General features: G+C 39.5%; 1 protein-coding gene and 1 pseudogene across 3 annotated transcripts in view; one reads left to right on the top strand and one right to left on the bottom strand.

Moving 5' to 3' along the window:
- The window catches only part of TERF1 (telomeric repeat binding factor 1), a 36,204-nt gene extending 15,735 nt beyond the window's left edge, over nucleotides 1-20,469 (bottom strand). Inside the window, exons 1-8 of one of the 3 annotated variants that reach the window (XM_028112035.2) lie at nucleotides 20,139-20,469; nucleotides 13,374-13,469; nucleotides 9,624-9,745; nucleotides 8,097-8,183; nucleotides 4,934-5,083; nucleotides 3,916-4,022; nucleotides 2,377-2,433; nucleotides 484-575 (exon numbers count right to left, since the gene is read on the bottom strand). In XM_028112035.2, coding sequence (XP_027967836.1) covers nucleotides 484-575; nucleotides 2,377-2,433; nucleotides 3,916-4,022; nucleotides 4,934-5,083; nucleotides 8,097-8,183; nucleotides 9,624-9,745; nucleotides 13,374-13,469; nucleotides 20,139-20,451 — 1,024 coding nt within the window. In that variant the 5' untranslated portion in view covers nucleotides 20,452-20,469. The remainder of the gene's footprint in view (nucleotides 1-483; nucleotides 576-2,376; nucleotides 2,434-3,915; nucleotides 4,023-4,933; nucleotides 5,084-8,096; nucleotides 8,184-9,623; nucleotides 9,746-13,373; nucleotides 13,470-20,138) is intronic. The other 2 variants (XM_028112041.2, XM_028112047.2) reach the window with 2 other exon arrangements.
- Nucleotides 14,107-15,045, top strand: LOC148164630 (protein JTB-like; annotated as a pseudogene).
- Nucleotides 20,470-21,102: the final 633 nt, after the last annotated feature.

Here is a 21,102-nt window from a genome sequence, read left to right on the forward strand (position 1 = left end):
ACAAGGTCAAGGTTAATGCATCAACATTATATATTAGTATCTTTAAACAAAAACACATAAACACACTGAACAAGGTTATGTATTTATCAGTTGACAAAACTGTGGTGACAAGATTCTCTAAGGAATCTAACCCTGTAATTCCCCAGTAATGGTTTAGTAGTCACCAACCACAGTGACTTTACAGAACATAACTATCATGATAACAACGGTATGTCTCAGATTAAGTAACTATTTCAAGTCGCTGAATAAAGTTAAGGTAGAAAATCAGTGTACTATCATAGCAAAAATACTCTAAGCTAGGCAATCAGAATAGCTTTCTAAATTAAGCACTAACTTTCTAACTCTATGAAGATATGGCATTTAATCCATTGTGCTTTAGTTTTCTGAAGTGTGTCTGGGTGTTGTAGTGGGGAGGTCAAGGGCTGGATCACTTTCAAGGACAAATCAATTCTCCACTTCTAAAATTGTAGTAAGAGTACTCACTTTGAAGAGTTTCCATTCTTTCTTCTTGCCTATTAAAATCCTGTTGTTGGCATCTGTGTTTTGACTTGGATACAAAGAACTTCTTGTGAGACCTAAATTGAACATAAAAGCATGGGATTGGTTCTGCAAAGAGTAGAAAAGCTATGAAAGAAGGTAGATGATTTGTCTTAATCTCTGTTTTAGGACCTTCTTCTACTCTGGCCTGTTTCCTTTGGTGCTCTCCTTGCTGAGTGCCCCATCTTAACCTTTGGCCTCAAGATTTTTGTTGTCTGACTTTCCTCTCCTCCCATCACTTATTTCCTCCATCTCATCTACTAAGAAACCAAGATTCTTTTGGCCTTTTAATTAGATAGGTGAAGAAAAAAAAAAATCCTCAGACGATCAACTATTGACTTTCATTCTCTCCTAGGGCTTTTAAGTTTATTTCCCAAAAGAGAAATTCCAAAATTCCTTTACACATAATGGTAGATATCACTTATCTTTACAGCTTCCAAAGGGAGTGTTTTTGAAATGAAGGCTGTTTGGAAACACAGAGTGTGGCAAAATTTTGACAACCCTGCAAAGTTGGTATTATCCCCATTTTATAAAGGAGCTAGTTTAGATGAAAAAATAGTTCACCTAAGCTTAGGAAACGATTTTATCACCACCTAAAATCTGTATTTTTACCTAAGTACACAAGACACCTGCTAATCCATTCCCTCCCTCCCAAAACCTACTGTGCTCTGTGGAATGCCATTCTCAACCCCTTCACCAGTCCCCCTACATCTTCGCTTTGTCTACAATCTCCCTTAGGGAGAATATTTCTTTGTGGCCTGCTCAAGTAGACAGGCTTCATCTTCTACCTTCTACGAACCCAGGGTCCCAGAGGTGGGTCTCTATACTTTCCATTTCCTAACAAATGCCACTTTCAGGATACTGCTTCCATAAGAAGCGTTAGCCCTTGAGGATTCGTCCTACTGATGTACATCACCCACCACCATACTTTAGAATCATTCACTAGCCTTGCAAGCACTTCCCACCATTCACAGATTTTCCCCTACCCCCAAGTGATGGCTCTACTATGTTACTTCTGTGTTCTCGTGGGTAACCAGACACGATCGTGACCTCTCAATTCCTCATTTCCACTGACCTCTGCCCCCACACTAAATCAACACCTCCCACTCTGGTTGCTATTCAGCATCCTAACTGCTCTAACTCTGAAATCATTCATGCAGACTTGCTGCTCTCTGAACATGTTATATTGTCTGTCACAAAATTTCTAGTAGATTAAACACAGTTTTTCAAGTAATTTCATAAAATTAGAATTTGGGATGTTCAATCAGAAATAGAACTGCCCCCCACCCCCCCGGCAACATATCCTTATTTCTAGGACAGAATAAGAGTTTATTAAACATCTGCTCTAAGTTCAAGCCTCCCTACATGTGTATGCCAATAATGGCCTTGTGGGAACAAGGTGTAACAACCCAGGATCCCAGAGGCAGGTCTCTATAGTTTGGAATTTCAAGACACGTCAAGGTCTTGAATACCTGTTGAGATAAGCAGGCACCTATGATATTCTCAAAATCACACCATTTATATGACAGTTATTATAAAATATCTAGATCTGCATGAAGTGCTTCAAAGATTTTATTTTATTTATTTTTTTAAAGATTTTACTTATTTATTTGAGAGAGAGAGAGAGAGAGAGAGAGAGAGAGAGCGCGCGCGTGAGAGGGAAGAGGGTCAGAGGGAGAAGCAGACTCCCCGCTGAGCAGGAAGCCCGACGCGGGACTCGATCCCGGGACTCCAGGATCATGACCTGAGCCGAAGGCAGTTGCTCAACCAACTGAGCCACCCAGGCGCCCTCAATCAAAGATTTTAAAGACAGAGAAGAAAAATGTCCATTTACTTCACCTCGGTAAGGATACTGTACCCCCTGAGAATTCAGTTGCAGACCGTTTGTCACTAACACTTTAAAAAAAAGAAAAAAATATGTTAAGAATGTAAACAAAAGAAACTTCGCAAGGTTAGTACTTACTACATAATCAAGTCATATTGCAATTTATACAAAATATCTTTGGAAAGAAACTCTGGTAACATTAGGACACAAACAGTCTCCATTACAACATGGATAATTTTTGCACAGATGTACTTACTAGACATTGAAGCAAGCTTCCACAAACGTAAGTTAAGCACAGTTAATGTTGTAATCAAGTATTCACATCACTCTTTCAAAAACTCTCCATGGATCTTTATTTCCATGGATTCAAGTTTAATTTCTTGCCCTCCCTACCAGTCTCCAACTGAACTTTTTAACAAATCCCGCCCCCCCCACTTTGCTGAAGTTAAACTCAGCTTCCAAAAACACGGTATAACCATTTACGCCTTTGTGCCTTCACTGGAACTATTCTTCTATCCTAAAATGACATTTCCTCTTCCATCCAACTGAAAAAATTGTAACTATCCTTCAAGGGCCTGCACAATGCTCACCCCTCCTTGAAGCTTCCATCTCAACTTCTTCAGCATTTAAGTCTATACATTTTTAACAACAAATTATATAATGTCTGCTGCTGTACCTGTTTCCTGCCTATAATTACTGCCTCAAAATAGTTTATAAGCTCTAGCAAAGTTTTTATTTCATCTACCATTGATAACATGAAGGTTTCATCTTTCCTATTATTTGTCTGATTTCACAATCACACCTCTATCCTTGTTCACTTGTGTCCTGATTTTTGTCCTGAAACTGGCAAATCTGATGCTTTACTTGTCCTGATTCTATTTGCCTCCAGGATGGTCTTGATATTTGCTTGGTTCTTGATCTTCATTTTTTCTCTAGTTTTAGTTTTATTCCCTGTGTCTAGTGCATTGCAAATTCTAATGTATGCCTGGTAATGAACTAAGTACCAAGGATACACAGCTAATTAAGAAACTCTAAAGGATTCTCAAGTCTAGTCAGAAATACAGAAAGGTAAACAGGTATGTTACCATCCAAGAGAAGTCCTTTTAAGAGATGCGACTCAATGCTGTGGGAGCACAGAAGTGACAACTGATCAGAGCGCTCAATAAAACATAGGTGATCTTTGAGCTAGACCCTGAAGGGAGTTCAAAAAGACAGGCATGAAAGAGCTCGTAATATTTGAGGATCAGGACGAAGTTCTGTGTTGCTAGAAAGTTCCATGTATGTGGGCAGGGAGAGGTTAATGCTTAGGGATAAGGTTGTATATGGAAAAAAAAACAACAACAGAAAGGGGCTACGCACGGCTCTGTAAGCCATGCCAATAAACTCTACCTCATCCAGCAGGAAGTAACTGTACAGTGCTCCAAATATCCAAATGTTAGTATCAGTAAAACATACCCTCTATAATAATTGTTTTTTGTTAAAAATGGCTCTAGCAACACTTCCACATAAAGATGTATCCATGAGACAAAACATGTATAAATGAATTTACAAACCTTTCTCCTATATCCAAACTAGCTTCGGTTTCCACTTCAATACCGTTAGCACTTGCTTTATCTTGAGTTGTTCTTGTCCTTTTACTCTCCACTACTTTTGCTGCGGCCTTAAAACACAGGTTGTAGAAGAGAAAGGAACCCATTAAGCCATTCTGAACAAACAGTATTAAAATTAAGCCTTCTAATTCTTTGATAGCCGTAACCAATATATCTGTTCACAGGTCGATAAAGGGATTGTGTTGTGTTTGCTCCAGTAACTACGACATCAACGGCAGTGGCTTTAGTTACCTGCTTGGTTTCTAAGCCTCATGGAGAAGATCTTTCCTTGTATGTGTATTTGATACATATGGTGTTTACTAGGCAATTTTTAGATAAAAGGTTATTTAAAAAAAAAAAAGAAAGAAAGAAAAATCAATAAAAGTTCCAGATGGGGCAACTGGGTGGCTCGGTCTGTTAAGCACCTGCCTCTTGATTTCAGCTCAGGTCATGATCTCAGGGTCATGGGATAAGACCTGCATCAGGCTCCAAGGTCAGCACAGAGTCTTCTTGGGATTCTCTCTCTCCCTGCCTCTCTAAACAAACTCTTTGAAAAATTAAAAAAAATAAAAATTCCAGGTATTTATACTCCCTTAAATTAATCAGTGCTCCACTATAACATAAGTTAAAACTTTCTGAGGCCAAGACTGGGGAATAAAATGTTATTTAAAAAAAAAAAAACTTTTTAAAGGCCCTTCTTTAGTCCAATTTTGTTTTCCAAAAACATGCTAAAAATTTCTTTGATCTGTTCTCCCCTCAACATTTTATTTTGAAAAATTTCCCCAATTCTTATTTCAAAAAAGTTTAAAAATACTGCAAAAATCATCAATAAACCCTTTAGATTCACTAATTTTAACATTTTGCTCTTCTACAAAATCACTAAATAAAATTCTGATTAGTTTTTAAGGATTTCTATTTCAAGTATTCTCCTTTATTATAACAATTTCTAATTGTTGTTAGAGTCTCTCTGAAATATGCATACCTTCATAAGAAAGGCTGATGATTTTTCATTTATCACATAATTCACATAACTCTTAATTTTCTCCATCATGTTGTTGTAGCTGAAGTGTTGAAAAATTGAGTGGAATGTATCTCTCTGAGAGATTATCATAAGCAATTTCCTTTTTAAAGGCTAAAGACAACAGAAAAAATGAATTAACACATAAATCACAAATAGGATGGTAGAAATTTTGTCTTATTTAACTAAAAAAATCACATTATAAACTCAGAGACACGGGACTTTTAAAAATTCTTATTTTAAATGGCCCACCAATGTATTTCTTACTTTAACTACTTTGTATTTCACACACATACAAAAGGATTAAAAAATAAATCATGAACCTGAATGTCCATTGCCAAGAAATAAAACATCATCGATTACACCTCCAGCTTCTCCTCTCCTCAAGGTAGCCATTATCCTGAATTTAGAATTTACCATATCCACGCATTCCTTTACATACTTGTACTAAGTATGAATGTACCCATAAATAATACAGTACTATTTAGCATATGCGTATTCTTCTGAAACTTGTCATATTTGCTCAACTCTGTTGACATTTATCCATGTTGATCTGATTTTTTTTTTTTAAGATTTTATTTATTTATTTGTCAGAGAGAGAGCACAAGCAGTGGGAGAGGCAGGCAGAGGGAGAAGCAGACTCCCGGCTGAGCGGGGAGCCCAATGCAGGGCTTGATCCCAGGGCCCTGAGATCATGACCTGAGCCGAAGGCAGATGCTTAACCAAATGAGCCACCCAGACGTCCCCATGTTATTTGATTTTTATATATAGAACTAGTTACTTTCACTATTGTACAATAGTCCACTGATCAAAAATATCATTTATTCATCCATTCTTCCAGTCTTTTGAAAGCTTTTAGAGGCTATTTTCTATTACTGCAATATTGTTAAACATTTTTCTACAGGTCTTCTTGTACACAGTACAAGCTTCTCTTGGACATTAGTTCTTTCAAGGCTGGTTGCACAATAAAAGCTACAGAACCTTCAGAAAATTCTACTTCTCAGGCTGTATTCCAGACCAACTGTCTTAGTGGGGCCTGTTTGTTTTTTTTAAATAAAACTTCATGGCTTTTAGGGACTCCTGGGTGGCTCAGTCGGTTGAGTGGCCAGCTCTTGATTTTGGCTCAGGTCATGATCTTGGGGTCCTGGGACTGAGCCCCAGGTTGGTCTCCACACTCAGTGGGGAGTCTGCTTGAGAGTGTCCCTCTCCCTTTGTCTCTCCCCTGCAACTCGGGCATGCTCTCTCTAAAATAAATAAATAAATCTTAAAAAAAAAAAAAAGCCTTCATGGCTTTTAAAATGTGCAGTAAAAATAAAATCAGTTACTCTAGGGTATTTATCTAGAAGTAGAATTGCTGGAATGCATACTTACAGATTTTGCTAAAATGCTCTCCAAAGTTTAAGTGCTAATTTACAGCACTGAGAAGGTATGGCAGTCTTACCATTTCTCCACTCTTTGAGCGAACTGTTAGTATTCTAAGATATTTTAATCATTGCCAGTCTGAGGTACAGGAAATACTATTTCAATATATTACTTGGGACTGCCCTGATTACTCATGCTAGTGAGGTTAAGCATTTCCTCTTATGCTTACTGGCTGTAAGCTTCCTTCTGGGAAGTATAGAGTGGGCTTTTTCAGTAACCTCACAGTGCTGAGGCAAAAAAGTAGGGGCAGGGAACCCAATAAACAGATCAGGCTTTCAGCTGAAATCTCTGGAGGGTTATACCCTAGGAACAGTGGCAAATTAGAGATAGACTGAGCCTTAATAAAACTTCAATCTACTCTTGACTCAGCTCAGTCCCTCAAGAGATTAAGGTAATCACCCCCCAACTGTATAGAAGCATGCTCAAAGGTGCTCAACTTCACTAGTCAAAGAAAAGGAAACCAAAACCCAATGTGATACTACTACGTATTTGCCAGAACTAAAAGGAAAACTACAGAGAAGGTCTGTGAAGCAAGTGGAACTCTTCCACACTGCTGAAGGAACGGATGTAACATAGCCACTCTGGAAAACTGTTTGGCAGTATCTACTAAATCCAAGTATGTGCATATCCTACAACCCATCAATTCTATTCCTAAGTATATATCCAACAGAAACACATATATTTGTTCTACAAAAGATATGTAAAAGAATGTAACAGCCCAAAACTGGAAATAACCCAAATGTTTCTCAACAGCAGAATGGATAAGTTGCATATTCCAACAGTGGAACAATGAGAATAAATGAACTATTGTTACGAGCAACACCATGGATCAATCTTACATAAACTTGCTATGTAATTACATAAAGTTTGGAAACAAGTAAAACTAATCTTGGATGTTATAAGTCAGGACAGTGGTTATCCTTGAAAAGATGGGAGAGACAGTGACAGGAGGGTGCTGGCAATGTTCTTTCTCTTGATCTAGGGGGTCATCACAAAAGCATGTTTCTTGTGAAAACACATCTCTTTATACACTTATAGTACATGTATGCTACTAAAGGTATGCTACTGTTGAATAAAAAGTTCACTAAAAATGTATAAAACTATTTTTTATTTCTTTAAATAAGCTTAATTTATTCCAACAACACTTTTTTACTATTTAAAACTAAGTTCAATTGACCTTAACATTACACATAAACACAAAAACTACTAATGATCATGTAAGAACCCTCTAGAAAAATAAGCTAATTATAATGCTTTTTCTGGGGGTGCCTGGGTGGCTCAGTCAGTTAAGTGACTACCTTCAGCTCAGGTCATGATTCCAGGGTCCACTGGGCTCCCTGCTCAGAGGAGAGCCTGCTTCTGCCCCTCCACCCCTGCCCGTGCACGTGCTCTCTTTCTCTCTGTCTCAAATAAATAAAAGAGAGTATAAAATATCCCATCAATACTTTTTTATGTTGATTAAATGCTAAGAATGATGTTTTTGGATATATTGGGCTAAATGAAATATTAAAATCCATTTCACTAGTTTCTTTCAACTATTTTAATGTGGCTGCTAAAACACGTGACTTGCAATTATATTTCTATTGGACAGCACTGTTCTATACTGTTTAAAAGATAAAACATCCCTTTCTTCCTCCAGTGCTCTTTTATTTACCTCACTCCATATAAGCAGTTCTAAAATTCTGATTCTAATATAAACAACTACCTCATAAGAATTCGGGTCATCAAATATTCTTTCAAAGACTTCTTCTGCTTCTTTAAAATTGCCATTTTCCATACAAACAGCTATAGCCTAAAAGACAGGATGACAAATACAAACCTTAGATTGCTTTTTAAAAATGTATAATTGTTTAGTATTGAAATAAGTCCTGTTAAGTCTAAACTACTTCACTTAAAAATTGATACATGATATAAATTCTCTTTTCAAAGATGAAATAACTGTGGCTTGAAAAAGATGTAAAAGTTTTTCATTGGCCCCTTTGCATATTTACTGATAAATGCCGAAGCGTTCTAGCTCTTTCAAATTTAGGCCAATTAAAAGTAGACATTAATAAATAAATTAGGAGCTACATTATATACATTTAGGACCCACCTAAATATTACTTTGAGCAAAAGGGAAATGAGAGAGAAGGTAGATGGTGTTCATGACAATTAGAATATATAAAATTAGCTAGTAGGATCCCTGGAAAATCTCTAATAGAAACCTAGGAAGCCAGATGCTTCTGAATGATCGATTGATAAACTGGCCTTTCTAATACAGTATGTAGTAAAATAGGGAACCACCGTTACCATCTGGGCAGCTTTGGCAAGCAATTTAACCTCATGTGCCTCTTGTTTCTTTGTATGGAAAATGGTGGAGATAATAGTACCTATTCGTAGGGTTGCCGTAAGGATTGGAGTTCTACATGAAAAGTGCTCAGAACGGTACCTGACAAATAGTAAGCAATGTATTGCATATTTGCTATGTATTTATGGTAACCCACTCAACTTTATACTAGTATATTAATGATGGCCTCCTTCTCTAGAACCCCTCAAAACTGAGATAATGTAACAAATCTCTTTGTCCCAGGCTGAAATTCTTAAAAGTGCAGTCATATTTCTGCCATTCTCTTCTGGTCTTAATTCTACTTGGCAGTCACCATACTAACAATAATTAATTTTGGGGAAGGTGAGATATCATCCGGATTTTCTCTCCTACCCAACCATAAAATAATTCCCTAAAAATGAGGACAAATTTATTTAACTAGAACAATCCTTAGTATTTGCTTTGCTTGTTAGCAAAACATACTTTCCCTGCCACTGTATCTTTGAATGACTTTTTTAGCTTTTCACTCTTTAATAAGGTGACTCCTAAAATTCCCTCTACATAAAATTTTACATTCTCTTACTTACAAAAATCCGTTGATTTCTTTTTAAATATTCTTATTTTTTTCTTATTTGTAATCTTGAATAGAAATTGGGAGAGCACAAATCACTGGTTTTTGAAAGTTGCTTTATGATCTTTAAATCAATGTTATATATTTTCTCAAGTGGGGGCAATACATACTTAGGTAGCAAACAGTAAGTTCCCGTTCTCAGAGCTTGCGTGGAGACTATAAACCAAAGGTCAAATTTCTGAAGAAAATGATTATATTAAATTTTACTTTGGGTTTACTGCTCAACTTCTATTAAGTGGTTCTTAATTTCTTTAGATGTTATATGCAAAATAACAATAATAATGTAATACACATACCTGAATTTTAATTAAATTCTGTATTTCTTCATGAAGTTTGTCATGTTCTTTTTCAATTGAAGCCCAAATTGTCAGGGCTGATTCCAAGGGTGTAATTCGTTCATCAGTTTCAAACTGTGCATCTTTTAAAACCAGAACAAAAATAACTAACTTAGGAAGCGAAGTAGAACCTTACTTTGTCAATTTTTTATGATTTCATTTCTTTAAATATTTACTGAGTATGTACTATGTGCCAGGTACTATTCCAGTCCGTATACAAAAGTTTAGGGAAGTGATTTGATTTTTCAAGTTAATTTCCTTTTTTTTCCTTTGAAAAACTAGAAGGAGCATGCAATTTAAATGTTAGCAGTTTCAACAATTTCTACTTTGTAGAAACAATTTCCTGTTTTCTCCTAATTGTTTCTCCAACATTTTAAACATAAAAATCTTAATTCATATACAAAAAAAGTCTCTTTATATTCCAGGCCCTGTGCCAGATACTTAGGATCAGACCAGGAAGAAGAAACAGTTCCTGCCCTCATGAAATTTGCACGCTAGCTATGAAGAAAGAAACCACTGTGACTGGTCCTTTACTAGAATTATGTATTATGCCGGTGATTGTCAACCCTATCTATACCTCAAAATCATGTGAGGAGCTTTTAAAAAAAATGCAGATGCCTAGACCCATCCTCTAGAGATTGGTTTAGTTAGTACAGGGTACAGCCCATGCATCTGTATTTTCTAAGATTAGTTCTATTAGAGGATACTAACAAAGAATCCTTTATGAAAGATAAACCATCCAAATTAGGACATTGAGGATAAACAGGAGATAACTAAGTGAAGAGGATAAGGATGGGAAGGAGAACATTTCAGGAAGGCAGCAGCAGAACATAAGGCAGAGGAAAAAAGATATTCACACTCATAAGTCAACACATATTAAGGTCCTACTATGTGTTAGGCACTATGCTAAGTGTTTAACATGCAGGAGCTCCTTTATCCAAACCACTTCTTTAAAAGGGTATACAACATTATCAATCTTGTCTTATAAAGTAGGACCTGAGACTTAGAGAGGTCACACAGCTAGCAAGTAGAAGCAGCAGACACCAGAACCCTTAAAAACCACTTACTGTGTCTCAGAAAAAAGGTGTGTTTCAGGAATAACAAGATGCCTGGTAAGGCTAGAGTATGTGCTAGAAAACATGAAATATGAAAATGCAAAGGCAGATTGCCTAATCCTTCTTCATTTCACATTTGTTTTTCTTTTAAAAACTCTCTTCAATATTTATATTTCCTATTAAGTCTTTCTTGACTGATATTATCTAACCCATCTCATTAATCTGCTGCCTTCTTATAAATGTGAGATGTACAAAAAAATGTACTTATAGAAAAAAGTGTTAAGATCTTAACTTCAAACATTTTAGAGTAGCCTTTTACTTTCAGGTAGAATGCAGGATAATGCAGTAGGCCAACGCTCCCATTACAACTAGAAAAAAGTGGAATAAGTTGCAAAATTATTGCCAAAGACATGGGATAGTAGTGGAAGCAAAAAGAACTAGATGAACTATATTTCTAGGGGTTAGCGGATGATTTGCAGCTTTTCTTTCCTGGCCTCATTTGCTTATAAGGATGAGGATTCAGTGTATTCCAGGCAGGGAGATTTTACTGGTGTAAGAGAAATGAGGAGAAGCTCCTGGTGGATTCCTTGGGGCTAGTTGGTGGACTGGAAACTAGAGGAACTGAAACACATGGTTGGTTTTCCCCTCAGGACATTTGCTGAGTTCTGGGGCGCTGCAGAAAGCTGGAGTAGAAAGGAAGGGAAGTCTCCCAGAGTTGCACAGATCTTAAAAAATAAAGTCCCATGAGATGAGGGTGGCTGCCATAAACAAACATTTCCCCTCCAAGACATTTACTGTATTTTAAAGCTATTTGCAGCAGGAAACTAAAGCTAATGTGGTAGCCACTGGCCATATATAATTAATGAGCCGTTAAAATATGGCTAGTTCCAGGGCGCCTGGGTGGCTCAGTTGGTTAAGCGACTGCCTTCAGCTCAGGTCATGATCCTGGAGTCCCGGGATCGAGTCCCGCATCGGGCTCCCTGCTCAGCGGGGAGTCTGCTTCTCCCTCTGACCCTCTCCCCTCTCATGCTCTCTATCTCATTCTCTCTCTCAAATAAATAAAATCTTTAAAAAAAAAAATATGGCTAGTTCCAAACTGAGATGTGCTTTAAGTATAAAATAGACCCCAGATTTCAAAGACTTACTGCAAAAAAAAGGGGTAAAATATCTTATTAACATGTTTTATATTGATTATATGTTGATATATATTTTAGAAATATTGGGATAAATAAGATACTGCTAAATTTAATTCCACCTATTTCTTTTCAATTACATATGTAGCTTGTATTACGTTTCTAGTAGGCAGTGATGCTGTTGAGCAACCACTTAAAAAAAAAGGCAAAAAGGTTATGTATAGCTAAAAATCCAACATATAAATTGAAATAAAATTTTGTTGTTTCACTTGAGTCCATTATGGTGAAATACACTGATTCTTGGTAATTGACATGGGCCTATTCTAAGATATACCTAAAAGGGGATCCTGGTGAATTTCAAGATTAATGGGGTTACACACAAAATCTGCATTTCTTTTCAGAAAGAAAGGGTTGTCGGGGGAGAAAGTAAGATCCACTGAACAACTGCTAATATGTGAAACACATTTGGGCACTTTATGTTGTCATATTTAATTTACAAAACAAGTGTTAACAACCATGCTAACTTATTGTCTACATGGTCAGGAATTCTCCAATTATGTCCACATCAAGATGGTTTTCTTCTTTAGCTACAGGCCCAGGCTACCTATAGTTCTGTCTCCCCTACATTTACTCTGCTTCTCGTCCTATTCACTTATGGTCATGGCACCAACTCCAGACCTGGCCTCACCCCCAACAAGAAGCATGCTATGTGAGCCAGAGCTAGAAAGTGAGGGCCATGAGAATGGTACAAACACACTGGGATTTTATGTAACACAATAGGATTGTAAGTAAGTGGTTTCATTTTAAGTACCGCCTACCACTTGGCACTTTTGGGAAAGCATTTTGTAAACTGTAAAAACCAATATAAATACGTAATTATTTGCATCAAAAGGTCCTTTAAATGACCATGTTGTAAATATCAGCCATTACTCATAAACTGAAGCAGGCTTACCCATTACAATCTAAAATAACCTGTGGAGATAAAGGAGAGAGCTATTATAGCTACAAATCACATGGGCCTATCTACAGAAGTGCTGAAATCCAGTTCAAGTAAGAGGTGTCAATTATCATAGTTGCTACTAAAATCAGTGTGTATAATAGTAAGAGTCACCACAAAGTTACCGTACAGTCAAATCTGAGGTAAACTCTCCAAAAGACAGTCCATGAAGTGTGGCTCCCCAGTAGCAGTGTCAGAATCACCTGGGAATTTATTAGAAATACAAACTTCTGGGCCCCTCCTATCCATCCTACTGCATCAGGAATTCATGGTGGAGAACTGTTATTTTCTTTTTTTTTAACAAGTTCTCTAATAATTCTGAAGCAAGCTAAGTTTGACAACCAGTGCTCTAAGAAGATTGGAACTATATTTCTTTTAGTTGCTTTAGATATGCTTGTGTAGCTGAACGTACCAAGCACATAGTGCCAACTCTCAAAAATAACGGATCTCATCTGTTTCTTCTCATTGTTTTACCTTTAGACATAGATTAAAATATTTCCAACATAAGATAAAAACACATACTTACCGAGGGATTTTCCTGCTGCAATTCTTGTCAAAAACTGACATATGTATATAGTTCTCAATTGATAAGCTGTTAGACTGGACATTCCGTGGATAATAGCTGAAAAAGAAAAACATTAAAACATTTTTTTTAAAAAAGCCAAACTTGACCCAGCAGTGCCTCTGTGTGGTTGTTGAGTAATTAGGTTACAAACATGCAAAAAGGATCACAAACTGAGAGCTGAATGCTTTTGTTTATAGGCATTTTTTTTTGAAGACTTTATTTATTTACTTGACAGAGAGAGACAGCGAGAGAAGGAACAGAGCAGGGGGAGTGGGAGAGGGAGAAGCAGGCTTCCTGCGGAGCAGGGAGCCCGATGCAGGGCTCGATCCCAGGACCCTGAGATCACGACCAGAGCCGAAGGCAGACACTTAACGCCTGAGCCACCCAGGAGCCCCTATAACATTTTCTTAAATGAGAAAAAACAGCAAAGAACACTTTTCTTACAAAGTAAAACAGATTTCCACATGCAGAATAATAAATATTTAATAGTACTTCCACAGGTAGCACTCTATACTAACAAAAAGGGAGATTTAGATTCAAACTGTAAAATGTGTCAAATCATTAGCTGGAAGCTTTATACCTTAAAACTCCTAATATTATAGGAAATATTTTATATTATTTTGGTCAAGGTTTCAGTTAAGTGAGTCTGTTAAGTTTACAAAAACTTAAAAAAAAACATATTTATTGGGGCAAGATGGCCGTAACAGGGATGGCCCAGGTGGTGACGGGGTGCTAGACCCTAGGCCCTGAGCCTTTCCTAAGGGCCCTGCGGGTCCAAAGAAGTGAGCTCACAGCCCAATCCAACAAACGTGTGTTGGTCTTTCTTGCCATGGGGATGTTGCAATAAAGCCTCTACCCCAATAGGCAACTCCAGAATTCTGCAGCACTGACCTGGAAGTCCTGACCTGCAGTTTAAGTAAGTGCCACAGGGAGGCAGGAGGCCAGTCAAGCTGGTCCTGCTGTCCCAACAGATGGGTGTGACACTAAGCACCCCAGGCCTACGGGCCCAGGGAGGCATGGCCTCCCTCAGGGCAGCCACCTCTGCTTGCTGCTCTGCGCTTTCACCTTAACACTCTGCTATAATGCTCTGCTAAGCAGAAGCTCCTGGGCAAGCGTAGAAGTGAGCACGTCAGACCTGCCATGCGGGCTGGTGGAAGAGTTTGTGGTGGCAGAAGGCGCTCCATGTTCTAACTCCCAGGCTAAAACCACCTCGAGTGTGGTTCCTCAGGACATGTGGAAAAGAATCATATTCAGCTCGGGCACCTGGGTGGCCCAGTTGGTTAAGCGACTGCCTTCAGCTCAGGTCACGATCCTGGAGTCCCGGGATTGAGTCCCACATCGGGCTCCCTGCTCAGCGGGGAGTCTGCTTCTCCCACTGACCCTCCCCATTCTCATGCTCTCTCTCTCATTCTCGCTCTCAAATAAATAAATAAATAAAACCTTAAAAAAAATCATATTCAGCTCATCTAAGAGGAATGTTCAAAAGCTGCCACTCAGCTCTAATATAACAACACTTATTCTGGAAATTCAAAGGGGCTGTCGTGGGTGTGGCCTTGGTTTTCGCTTTGTTCGTTGGTGACAGCTGGACAGAAAAGCTCTGGAAAAGGTCTGGAAACAAATCGAGTCCATCTAGCTATCTTTTACCCTTTGACAGAGGTCTTAAGGATTGTACGTCAGACAGAGACGTACAATGAATGGACTTATGCCCTTCATTCTTGGGAACTTGTGGTCACCCCCTTCTCAGTCTCCTGTCTAGATCACCAACTGAGCAAAATTAAGATAATAGTTCCCTTCCCTATAGTAATTTGGTTTGGGACAGGAAGTCATGGGGGCAGACATGGAAAGGGGGTAGCAACTTTAGGCCCCAGTTTACCAACTACCTATCTTCCCCTTCTGCTATTGGTTTAAAACTTTCAGGATACAATTTCAGCAAAAAAGTTTATTTCTCCAACAAAACCTGTTTCTCCACAATCCTAACTCCAAGGAAGAAATAAAATTGCAGATGTATAAAAACAAACACATTTATTAATATTAATCTCCCAAATATTTGAGTGCCCACCCAGATGTTATGTTAGGCAGTGAGTATAATGGTGTGTAAAATCCTGGACCTCAGTGAATTTATTAACTATGTAGAGATGAAAGTGCTTGCTTTGGCAGCACATATACTATGTAGAAATGAAAGACAAATGATTAAGCAATTAAAGTAAAAACATGGAGAAAACTGAAAAAGACAAGTACGGAATGCTGTGGGTGCAATATAACAAACCTGAGAGTGTGTTTTAGTATAGCTGGAGGGAGAAGATAGGAAAGCTTTTCTGAGGAAATAATGTTTAAAGTAAAACCTGAAGATGCCACTGTTATACTTCACCCAGGGCTTGGTTGGTGTATGTAAAGATTAAATCAACTAGCAAAACCAAAAAGCAGTCCTGCAGCTACTAAGGAGATAAAAAACAAATACATTTATTTGTATTTGTTTCCTCAATTCAAAAATAGCATAATCTTATACTATACTAGAGATTATCTGGACCAAATACAGCCACAATTTAATTAAACAGGATTCAGAGAGAGCACAAAATTTATATAAAACTTAAACAATTCATTCAATATTTATTAAACATCCACTGCTAGTCAATGTTAGGGGCTGATAAGACAGTCAGCCCCCTGGGGCGCCTGGGTGGCTCAGTCATTAGGCATCTGCCTTGGGCTCAGGTCATGAGCCCCGCATCTGGGGGGGGGGGGGTCCTTGCTCAGCAGGGAGCCTGTTTCTCCCTCTCCCACTCCCCCTGCTTGTGTTCCCTCTCTCGCTGTCTCTCTGTCAAATAAATAAATATTACAAAAAAAAAAAAAGACAGTCAGCCCCTGCCCCTCAGGAAGGTTTTAGCTTGAGAAGACATAACCCAAAATTTATGCAAGTTATTAAATAAAATTTTAATGCCACAAAGGTTAAAAGTATGGTATAGAAGCAAAACAAATGAATCTACTCTATTCTAGAGAAGTCAGATCTCTATCTTCACTTCCTTCCGCGTTCAATTTAGTCCACTACGCAGTAACTACAAATCTCTTATACACCCCTGCCCTTCTGTTCTTTGTACCTGCCAGACAAAAAACAAAACAAAAACAATGAAAACCTGGTTGAACCTCGCTATCTGTTTTTTCCTCACCTGTAACCAAACATTGCTGACAGAAAAACACATTAGGGAAATCTAATGACTAGGGAAATCTAATGATTAGCTACAATAGCAACCATATTTAAGCACTTACAATACCAGGCACTAGTCTAAGCACTTTACACCAGTGATTTTCAACTAGAGGTCATTCCTGTCCCCTTGAAGACATCTGGCAGTGTCTGAAGACAATTCTGATCATGAGTGGAAGGGGGATGCTCCTCGCATCTCGTAGTTGAGGTCAGGGGAGCTGCTAAACATCCTACAACGTACAGGAGAAGCCCCACCTTTGCCCCCCTCCACTCTCATGCATACACAGAACGAGAATTATGTGGTGCAAAATGTCAACAGTGCTGAGGTTGAGAATCCTTGCTTTATACCTATCAACAGCTCTGTGAGGTAGATACTATTATCACCATTTTACAGATGAGGAAATTGAGGTACCAAAAGGTAACTTGCGTCAGGTCTTACAGCTAGGAAGTAGCAGAACCAGGAATCAAATTCAGACAATTTATTCTGGAGCCCATGCTCTTAACCACTATCTTACACTGCTTCCCATGGACAAAGACAGGTTAGGAATAACAGTCTGGAAAAGGCATTATCTGAGTTAAGTGAGGTGTGAGAACAATTCTGAGTCAGAATGAAAGAACTAAGAATTTTCTAGAAAGCATCAAGAGTTGTGTATTTTTACAACGTTGAAAGTGTAATAAATGAAATCCTATAGAAGATAAAAGGGAGTCCTTTCAGTCAAAAATGGAAACACAGAGACAACACTATGTTCACAATTTATGTCACTGATTAGCAGTACAACTTTAAAAAGTTTACTTTCTCTGGGTTTCTGTGCCCTTAACCTTAAAATAGTAAGAGGCGGCCTAGATTATTCCTTGGGTCTTGATCTAGAACCTCAAAAGGAGTCTTTATTTTTTAGAATGGTTTTTAATTTACAGAATTATTGTGAGGATGTAAGTCCTATATACCCTCCACCCAGTTTCCCCTACTAGTAACATCTTATATTAGCGTGAAATATATACATTAACAAGCCAGAATTAATACATTCTTAACTAAAGTCCATGCTTTATTCGGATTTCCTTAGTTTTTACTTCAAGTCTTTTCTGCTGCAGATCCCACCCAGGACACATTACATTCAGTTACCATGTCTCTTTAGGCATCTCTTGGCTATGAAAGTTTCTCAGACTTTCCTTGGTTTTGATGACCTTGGCAGTTTTGAGGCATTCTGTATTGCAGTTTGTCTGATGTTTTTCTTACAATTTGACTAAGGGGTTTTGGGAGAAAGATCAAAGAAGTTCCATATTTGACACATCACATAAAGTGTACATACTACCAACTGTCACTGTTCCTGTTGACCTTGATTGCCTAGGTGTGAAGTAGTGTTTGTCAGGTTTCTCTCCTGTAAAATTATCCTCCCTCCAATTTCATACTGTAGTCTTCAGAATAAAGTCACTATGCACAGCACAGGAGTGGGGTGTTACACTTCACCTCCTTGAGGACATAGTAGCTACATAAATTACTTGAATTCTTCTGCATGAGATTTGTTTCTTCTCCCATTTATTTATTTTCTCCATCATTTATTTACATCATCATGGGCTCACAGATAATTATTTGACCTTTGGGTTCTAATCCAAACTATTTCCTTGCTTGAGTTGCTCTGCCCATTGGGAGCTCTTGCAGTTGGTTCCTGTCCCTTTGTACTGCCACCACTATGGCTTTACTTTCTGGCACAAGATGCTCCAGGTTCATCTTGCACATTTCCTGTCCCAGTCCCAGAACCAGGCCATTTCTCCAAAGAGCTCTAGCTGTCTTTCTTAAGGAATGGTATTAGAAACCAAGACTCAAGTGCTAGGTTGCTATTTAGGGTTACATTGCTTCTGTGCCCTTTCTTTCTTTTTTTTAAAGATTTTATTTATTTGAGAGAGTGAGAATGAGAGAGAGAGAGAGAGTATATGAGAGGGGGGAGGGTCAGAGGGAGAAGCAGACTCCCCGCTGAGCAGGAAGCCCGATGTGGGACTCGATCCCGGGACTCCAGGATCATGACCTGAGCCGAAGGCAGTCGCTTAACCATCTGAGCCACCCAGGCGCCCGCTTCTATGCCCTTCCAACAGAACAAGGAAATATATGAGTATATACTAACCTGTGTCTAGATATGTATAGAAATACCCATATATACTTCTATATGTAACCACTGTTAAAAGAAAACCACTGGCCCAAACTGGGGCTTAACACCAAATCTAACTGCACTTTCAACCTCCCCCAGAAATATAGTCTTAACCTGCTGGTAAGGAATTTTGTGACTGGAGCCAGAGAATCTGCCGAGTGGGTCCTCTCCATCCCCCAAAGGAAGAGGAGTTAATTTGCATAAGACCCCCTTCCTCCTAAGGGAAAGTACCTAGCCTGGAACAATCCTTTTCTTTTGCTAATAACTTTCTTGCCCCACCCTCCTTCCTTTAAAAATCTTCCATTTTGTACAACTCCAAGCTCCCCCCTACTTGCTAGGTGGGATGCTGTCTGCCCAATTCATGAAATTGCTTATCTGCAATTAGATCTGCAAATTCACTTGGTTGAATTTTGCCTCTGAACACCATCCATACCTGTATGAAGGCAAACAGGAGGTCATACTGGTGTTTCCAACTCAAATTCATTTTGAGATAATTCTACCCTCTTCCCCAAAGTGGACTTTTTAAATAAATCACTATAATAAACCAATTTAGGATTTAACTTTCTCCCTAATGTTAATTAACCATGGTTCCAGTGTTCTGATAGAGTTGGAGGAAGGGTTCTTGAATTGGAAGATAGGGCACAAGTGTGGAACATTCCTTCTAACCTACCAATGTTTGAGGTTGCTTAATTAGTCCATTCCTCATAAACTAAAATTACTTGCCTAAGGAATGGGATGGCCATGAAGATGAAATGTGTTAATATAGTTTTCTGAAGTATTTAATTTTATATTAAATAGCAGAGCATCTTTCTGTTATCACTGAAAAGGCCAGGCTAGTCTTCTCTGAGTCTGTGTCTTTGTCCATCAGTTACAGTCTGTGTTGTCTAGGGAGTACATTTCATTGACAGTTATTTTTATTCTGCAGCCTATACTGTGCAAGCAGCCCAAATGGGACTTTAAAAGCTCACAAAATAATAGAAAACGCCGATGCTTGGGTCACTTGGAGGCCACTGTGACCGCTTCATAAATGCCATCACGGGAATACCTGAGTCGAAAGAAACAACAATTACAAGCGCCAAAGAAGAAAAAGGACTTGGGACACTGGGCAATTTTATACATTTTCACTCACTGAAACCTGTGTCAATTCTAAAGTGGGAGTCTTATTCTTTTTACTGAAGAGAAAAACAGAATCTGAGAAAAACTGAGAGGCTGGAAATAGGCGGATGCAGGATTCGAATCAACGTTCACCTCAGAGCCCCGGTCCCCCGACCGCACTAGGCGTACTGCGCCGCAAACCGGGCCTCGACCGTCCGCCGCGGTTCTCGCCCCGCTGCGCGTCGACGCCCCCGGCCCCAGCGCAGCCACCCGCCGGTCGCGCCCAGCACTCACCCTCGGCACTGTCGCGGGTCCGGTGGAAGTCCTCGGAGCGGCCGTCGCGGAAGGCCCGGCAAAGAGACAGGCAGAGGAAATCGAGCATCCAGCCGGCAGCTACCGCCTCGGCCTCGGCCTCGGCCACCGGGCCCGCGTCCTCTTCTTCCTCGGGGCCCCCCACCTGCACTTGCCACTCGAGCAGTTCCTGGCACTCAAATTGCTCCTGATCATCTCTCGGCGTTTCTGCCATCCCCTCCTCTTGGGGCTCTGCGTCCTCCCCATCCGCACACCCCCGCGGGCTCGGAGCCTCTACGGTGGCATTTTCCGCCATGTTAAATTACTCGCGCTGGCCCGCCCCTCCAGGCGCCGAGCGACGATTGGCTTGCGCTGGAGGACCCTGGGCGGTGCCCCCAAGGGTCTCTTCCGCCGGTGGGAAACCACCAATCACACAGCCAGAATGGGCGAGCGACTTGAGCCTTGCTTTTGATTGGCCGAGGCCTGCTCCCACCTCTGGGTAAATTCCCAGCCACACTGGGGCCGGGCTCTGTAGGTAAACTGGGCTACTGCTGATTGAGCTACCGGTAGGGGACCGGTTAGGAAGTAAGGGGCCTGCTTTATACTCCTGATAAAATGCAATATCGACGGGGATGGAAACATGGTTAGTTAAAATAGAAAAGCATTTTACCTGCAGTGTACTTCAAAGAGGTAGGTTATTAGAACTTGTCACCGTTATTCAAGGGTAATGCTTTATACGCTAGTATTCACCTGAGACAGTACGCAATCACCAACTAAAACCATTCCAACGGACTTAACATCCCTGCCCCTCCAGTCTGAGCGTGCATCACAATCAGCTCGGGGGCTTGTTAACACATAATCGCTGGGCTCCACTCCCAGAGTTTCTGTTCTGTAGGTCTGGATTGAGATCCTTGAATTTGCAAGTCTAACAAGTTCCCAGATGATGCTAGGCTGCTTGTCTGGGGAC

Source organism: Eumetopias jubatus, unplaced genomic scaffold (assembly GCF_037043125.1).
Source record: "Eumetopias jubatus isolate StellerSeaLion01/CBP00866 unplaced genomic scaffold, mEumJub1_p1.0 scaffold_4, whole genome shotgun sequence".
Classification (NCBI taxonomy): Eukaryota; Metazoa; Chordata; class Mammalia; order Carnivora; family Otariidae; genus Eumetopias; species Eumetopias jubatus.